The sequence below is a fragment of the Gekko japonicus genome, unplaced genomic scaffold (genome assembly GCF_001447785.1).
Source record: "Gekko japonicus isolate JY-2015 unplaced genomic scaffold, Gekko_japonicus_V1.1 scaffold1921, whole genome shotgun sequence".
Taxonomy (NCBI): Eukaryota; Metazoa; Chordata; class Lepidosauria; order Squamata; family Gekkonidae; genus Gekko; species Gekko japonicus.
The window spans coordinates 195,631-203,037 of record NW_015167593.1 but is presented as its reverse complement, the minus strand read 5'-3'; the positions used below and the strand labels follow the sequence as shown (position 1 = coordinate 203,037).

Here is a 7,407-nt window from a genome sequence, read left to right as displayed (position 1 = left end):
AGCCTGCCATAGCCTGTGTTCCCCTGCATGCCGGGCTGGTTTGTTTTTTTGCCGCACAGCAGCCACGTCCAACCCATCCCCTTTCTGTTTTGTTGACACTCTGCTTCAAAACAAAAGCCAGAAGGATCAGTTCTTGACAAAACCTCGCAGCTGGACAGACACTTTTTTTTTTTTTTTTTTTTGCAAACAGCCCACCTCCCACGCTTCCCGAGCCTAATTTCCAGTTCCCAAAGACCAGCAGCCCCTTTAAAAGACGAAGAACGCTCGCCTCTTTTCTTTTAGCCTCTTCCCCCGTTTTATTTCCCGAGCCTCGCATTTTTCTTCCGAGGAAAGCGGAACGGCAGCGACGCAGCAGCGGTTTCCACAGAGGAGGACGGAGGGAACCGGACCGGAAACGGAAGTAGGGGCGGCTAGTTAGGGCTTGGCCTGTCCGGGTGGCGGCTGCGCTGGTGACGGCGGAGGCGTCCTGGGTGGCGCTCCAATGGCCTCCGCTAGTATCGACATCGAGGACGCGACTCAGCACCTGCGAGACATCCTCAAGCTGGACCGGCCGGGCGGTGAGAGACGTGCGGACGGACTGGGACCCTGCGGGGAGCTCGGCAACATTGCTTGCCTCCGGCCTCCTGCTCTGGGACCGGGGAGCGAGCGAGTGAGCGTCCTGAGCCGAGGCACCCCGCTTTCCTCCTGGCACGCGGCCGTGGGGGCAGGCCCGGTCGGCTGGCGCGTGGGGGTGTCGTCGGCAGTCAGGGCGACTCCCGAGGGCTGCTGCTGCGGCTGGAGCTCGAATTGCAGCCCTGCTTACTCTGGAGTAAGCCCCCATTGCAGTGCGAATAAATCCTCGGAGGGTTGGCTTGTTCCGCTGCAGCCCTGCGCGCTCGTTTCTTGGGAGGGAGCCTCCTGCCGCTCTTACGCAGTGGGGCTTGTCTCCGAGGAGGCGAACGGAGCGTCTTGTTGCATAGGACCGTTGTGATCTCTTGGGGCTATACTTCACTCAATTCCGTATTCCGAAGAAGCGTGCGGTGCGGGTAGAGAGTTGGGCTTGGGACCGCGGAGACTCGAGTTCGAATCGCCGCTCTGCAAGCTCGCTTGGGTGACTTGGGGCAATCACTCTCAACCAGGACTAGCTCAGGGGATTGTCGCTGTGAGGGTAAAACTGAGGAAGGGAGAATAACGTTATAAGCTGCTTTGGGATCCCATTGCATTGATAAGACCCAGCTGTGAGTTTTAGCCAAGCAAATGAAAAAGTCTGTTTGAATAAAAAGTGTGTGTATGTGTGCACACACCCCATTCCCCCCCCACACACACTTTTGCCCTTTACATGGCTGCCTTGTTCTCCAGTGTCATTGGGGCATCTGTATCTTCTCACCCCCACCCCCGATCTTTTACTGATACTTTCCTGCTTCATCCTTTAAATGTGGCAGACAACTGGTTTGATTTTGGACCTGTTGGTTTTTTAAGCAGTGTTTCAGCAGCAATTAAAGACTGCGAGACAGACAGTGGAGCCATGTGTCTGGTGATGCTAGCAAAGTTTAGAGCTTTTTGGAACACAAGCTGCTCTAGGGTGGTGTCTGGCTAGCCAAACTGGCAATGAGCCTGAGATTCAGCATGGCTTTCTAGCACTGTAAGAAAACTACGCTTTGATTTAGCCCTTCCTTGATGCATTTTTCATTGTTTTTCTTCTGTAGTCCTGTTCCTCCTTGTGTCAAATCCAGTTACCATTCTAATTTTTATATACTTGTTAGTTGACAGGCCAGAAGGAGGACTAAACAGACCTAAAATTAACTGTATTTTGTGCTTGCATATTTATTTAATCACTTAATTTATGCCGTGTGTTTTTCCCCAGTGGTAACCCAAAGTTGCTTATATTATTCTCCTTTCCTTCATTTTGTCCTTGCAACAGCCCTGTGAGGTAGGTTAGGCTGAGAGTGGATATTTGAACTGGATCTTTGAAATCCTAGTCCAACACTGTTTGCTACTCTAGCTCTCATTTTGTTGTCCACAAATCTATACAGAAGCAGAATTTATTTGCTTAGGGTTTTCCCCCAAATGTAACTTTCTATTCCTCTTAAAAGCTAGTTTTCCACCTTAGCCGCTAGACTATGTCATTTTCCAGAGAGCCACACATTTTGCTGGCTCTTGGTAATCCACTGTTGCATTTCGTTAGCCATTGAGACTCAGCTTTCTTGTTTCCTGATCTACGGAGGCAGGTGTGTCCCTTTTCTTCCCACTGCCAAGTAAGGAGGAATGTGAGGTCTTCTTTCTAGTAGTTCCCTCCAACCTGTGACACTGATGCAGCATCGTAGTACAAGACGTTAACCAGGCTGTTCTATAACAGTGGTGCAGTTTTTCTGTGTTGTCAGTGGCTTCTTGAAAAAACTTGGGGTGAAGTATGCTTGTCACCACTAGCTGCTTTGGTGACTATTTTTTGGGGGCCCCAACAGAAAAAAATGGAAAATGTGGAGAAAAACTGAAATATATGCATTATACTTGTCAGACCTAAACTTATTTTAGTGATAACATAAAAAGCATCATTCACAACTTAGCATATAAGATTGTACTATTTGGCATACATAGGGAAATTAAAAGTGTAAATATCTCCAATTTCTATAAGAATTGCAAGTATGCCCAATACCTGAGAAGGAGTTGAAAACTGTTGTACCCTATGTTACCATAGCACATGTATCTTTAATTTTTACCATCTGAGAGGTAGGAAAAAATAATAAGTCAAAAGCAGAAAACAAATTATGTTGTAAAGAAAAGAAAATGTATTGTTTGAAAGAAACTTTCTCATAGAGTTACAATAGAAGTACTGCCAGCACGTTTGGATATTAAGCTAAACTTTTAAACATTGAAAATGCAACTGTTTAATAATGTATTATTCTTAAACACGTTATAGTACATTAATTGTTGCCACAGTTATTTTCATAAAAACAAAATCTTGAAAATACTTGTATGACTAAAGTATAATTTTTTAAGTGCTCCCCCAAATTTTCCAATTTTTTCATTGGAAAGATTGAGAAAGCATTTTGACTTTTCAGTGTTACACATCTTGAGTGTGAAAAACCTTGCCTTAAGCATTTTAATCATTCTAAAAGAGAAAATATTTCATAGGAAGTTTTTTATGCTCCGTATTTTCCCGTTTTTCCATTGGAAAAATGGACAGAAAGCCCTTGGAAGGGGAGGGGGAGTTTTGCCCCAGACTCTCTATTCTAGAGAGAATGAGAGTTCATCTTTAACTTCTTTAGGTTCATCTTTAACTAAGAGTGGACGCGTTACTGTATTTGACCCCAAAGGAAGACTAGGTTCTACCACCACCCCCAGCTATGCTGTCAAAAGGGGGGAGGTAATCTTATATTTGCATACAAATTTGTATAGTAATTTTAAAAACCTTTTTTGTACACATTTTTAAGGGGAGGTCATCTAATTTTCAGGGTCATCTACCTTTTGGGTAAATTATTGGCAAAGGAGTCCATGTTCTTGAATAGTACAGAGTAGTGATGTGGGTTCTCTGGGAATATTTGAATTGGAAAAATTTCCAATTCCAATTTAAATAATGATAAAAGAAGGCAAATACACCATCTACAAAACTGTACCATGTAGAATCATTGGGGGTTTTCATGCGGTCCATGGGGTCACAAAGAGTCGTACTCGACTGTGCGACTGAACAGCAACAACAAATCCCATATTTAGCTGATCTGACATGATTGATTTGCAGCACAACAGCACCAACAACTCTAGATAGAATAGGTTTACATATGTGGGGCCAGAATTTTTCCATTAAAAATATAGCACAAGAAAATATTCTACCCCACATCCATGGTACAGTGTACCTGCTTTTGATATCTCTTTTTGGAGGCCAAAACAGCAGTATTTCTGCCTTTGGAATCTGTCGCTGTTAGACTAAACCATAGCCAAGACCCACTGGTGCTTAACTATGCAAACCTAAGTAGAGTTATGCTGTTTTCAGTCCATTGAAGACAGCAGATTTAGAAAGGTGTAATTCTGGTTTGGATTGAGTTGTAAGACTCTCTTGCTGTCATTTGCAGCTGGTATAAAAATAGCTGCACATACTCTATTAATTGTTCTAAACATTGTGTCCTTCTTGTTGAGTAATAATATTCAAAGTGGATTACCATGTTTTAAAATTATTTTTAAACCGATTAATTGCAAATCAGCAGGAAGCCTTAAACTCTGGAATATTGGATGTTAGATGTCTGGAGGCAATAGCTTTGAAAAGCTTGACTGTATTTATTTCTCTAAGAGGAAAGGTGCCTAAAAATGCCTGTACTGTAGTCACCAAGAAAACCTCTCTGAAGAAATGCTGGGGGCCAAACTGTCTGGGTTTTCCTCTGGATTTCTCTGCCTGTCTTCTGTCTGCCTCCCTCCCCTTTTGTCCATCTCTGTTCTTTAATACCGTGGTTTCCATGGTGCCTGCAGCAGCAGCCTTTTCATGTGAGTCGTGTGCTGTGCTAGCGGTGGCATTTCTTAAGACAAACTCACTGTTGTGCTTGGTGGGGGTGCTGGTTGCTGTTGTGTGCACCAAAGTGTTTTCCTGCACTTGACCAAAGGCACTGCTGATAATATTCTCTCTCTCCATTTCTAATTCTCTCTCCAGAGTTGCAGGAAGGAATTACCTCATTCGAATCCCTGGCTTAGACAGAGTGTGGGGTGGTCACATCAGTGTTTTCTTCAAGGATGAATGAAGGCGGGGGGGCAGCATAGTGTGGGCATGAGCTCAGTTTGCACAGTTGCTTGTTGTGCAAGAAATGAGGGGAAGCATATTTGCTATTTATTCTCTTCCTTTTCACGAAACCTTTGAGAAAAGAGAAGATGCTTGTATCTGGGCTGTCTGTTCCTTCAGCAGACATGAACTTTGTGTTTCAGTTGTGCCTATAGTCGGGATAGTGTGAATGAAACGAAAGTTAAAGTTGATTCTTAGCATTTTGTGTGACTTTCCAGTTGCCTTTTAAAAATTGTTTTCTGTGATTTGGGGATGTGACCGTCCACATGCAAGATTCTGAACTTGCTTCACTTGTGGAGTCACCTTGTGGAACAATCAAAGTCACCTTGTGGAACAATCAAAGTCACCTTGTGGAACAATCAGTTTTGAAGATTTCCGGTGTTCTTTCCCTCTGAGAATTTGCTTCCTCTTTAGCATGTGTCTGTATGAGATGTAACAGGTATACCGGTAAGCTCAGTTAAGGAACCACGGTTTGTGGTGCTGTCTTGACTGACAAACTATGGTTTGTGACTGGCCAGCAAACCAGAGTTAGAAACCATGCTTTTAAATCTTGCAATCATCTTTTATTTTAAAAAATAAATAGAATAGACAGTGAAATACCTGGTTATTCAAAATTTTACTTCCTCCTTTGATGTCCATGTAATCCTATGTAGAAGCAGGGCCCAAGACATAAGAAGAATGTGACTCATATTACATATCATTTCTACTGCATTCTTTCCAGAAAATGAATTAAGGGTCCATCACCTGCCCCAGCCTGTGAGTTCCTATCTATACCTTGTGGCTAATAGCCACTAATGGATTTCTGCTCCATATGTTTATCTAATTCCCTCTTGAAGCCGTCCATGCTTGTAGCTGCCACCACCTCCTGTGGCAGTGAATGTATGCCACCCTGAAGTCCTTGGAAGAAGGGTGGGGCACTGATGTTCAGATGCTGTGGACATAATCTTCATTCAGAATGTTGTTACTTTTCTAGGGCTTCAGTTAACAAGAGGGTATCAAATTATGGACAGAGAGGAAAGTGCCTACCTTGTGCTTCATCCAGGGAACCTTCAAGTTCTCCTAGATGAGATTGTTTCACCCCTTGTTACACTCTTTGTCACTTTGAACAGTGGAGCCCTTCCAGGCTTGGAAAGAGACATGACCCTTTTCAGAGTCTTAAGTAAATGTGGCTGTTGGTTCCTTTTTCACATGCAGGTTCAGTGAACGAAAACCAAAGACCACCCAGTTCATACAACGGAGACCTGAATGGTTTGCTGGTGCCGGATCCCGTAGCAGGTGGAGATGGGGCTTCTTTGGCCAAGTCGGTGCCTCAGACAGTTCCCTTGGGAACACTGCAAGAGAAGCAAGTCATGTAGGTATCTTCTTGGGTGGGGAATGTGAGAACCCAAGGAATCATTGAGGAAGAAAGTTGTACGTGGCACACCCACTTCAAAAGACTTAAGCTTAACACTTGCTGGATAGTGGCTCAGCAGAAAAGCGCTCCTGCAAAGACTAAGTTTCTAGGTTGTCCTTTGGCCACTGGTTTAAAGCTTACTTGGTATTGCTTGCAGCTTTGGCGCTGGAAAAATCGAAATTTAAACTAGTGTGCTGCCCAGCAGATGAGGGGTTCATTATAAAGCCTTGTTCTCTGTACTTGGCTAGATAGATCAATGGTCTTTCTGCTTTTTGGGTACAGTGGCTCCCCAAAATCTTTCCTAGCCCTGCTACTCGAGATCCCTTTTTAAGCAGACATTCCAGGACTTTAGAGTGGGGCCCTCTTTGTTCCATGCATGCACTCTACCACTGAGTTATATAGTCCCTGCCAAGAGTGGGAACAGATTGGATGTTTTCATTGCCAGTGATCCAGATGGGGGCTTACAATTCCTGATTCTTGCCGATCTCTGTTCATTCCTTCTGGACATATTGTCTTTAGGTCGCTGCAACAGGAAACATAAATGGTGAACTGTGGCTGCATCACAGTTACAGCCATGGCTAGGTTTATATATGGACATTTGAGCAGTCTCTGCTTGTTGTGCATCCCCCTTCCAGTTTGGATTTTTCATGGTTCCTAAGCCCATTCTTGGGCTTTTTCCATCATAGCCCTGACTTTATAGAATGGATTACCCAGATTAGCCTGGTGGCTTTTCAGAAAGCTTGCAAGGCAGTTGTGTTCCACAGGGCATTGGTCACTGGCTGACCTAACCTCTTTTAGAGGTGCTGAGATCTTGTTTGTGGGAGTAATATTTGTTGCTGCGAATAAAGTGGGTTTCTCACATTTAATCCCCTGTGACACCTACAAGAGCAGTCGATCAAAGCTAATTACACAGAAATTAACAACCTTGGGGATTGATATAACAGCTTCATTGTTAAACGAGTCGCTCAGAGAAATTAAATCAAAACTAAAGGATCTTGACTTCAGCAGTACCCTCCAAAGAGCTCGACGTACTTGCTCTGGTCTATCCTTGGGTCTTGCCCCCCCCGAGGCTATTCCGTCATATTGCTACACTTTAAAGATCCCAAGACAACGCAGAGCGTTCACCTTGGCGAGACTTAACTCCTTCCCCTCTAAGGTGCTCTCTGGTTGTTTCTTGGGACTTCCATTTTCGGAACGTGTTTGCGACTGTGGACAAGAGATGATAGAAACTATAGATCATATAATGCTTTCTTGTCCTAAGTGGAATAGGGAA

At 44.1% G+C, this 7,407-nt stretch overlaps 1 protein-coding gene across 1 annotated transcript in view; it reads left to right on the top strand.

Moving 5' to 3' along the window:
* Positions 1-432: 432 nt before the first annotated feature.
* Positions 433-7,407, top strand: part of EDC4 (enhancer of mRNA decapping 4) — a 46,234-nt gene continuing 39,259 nt past the window's right edge. The window contains exons 1-2 of the mRNA XM_015413954.1: positions 433-557; positions 5,936-6,092. Of these exons, the coding sequence (XP_015269440.1) occupies positions 482-557; positions 5,936-6,092 (233 nt within the window). The 5' untranslated portion in view covers positions 433-481. The remainder of the gene's footprint in view (positions 558-5,935; positions 6,093-7,407) is intronic.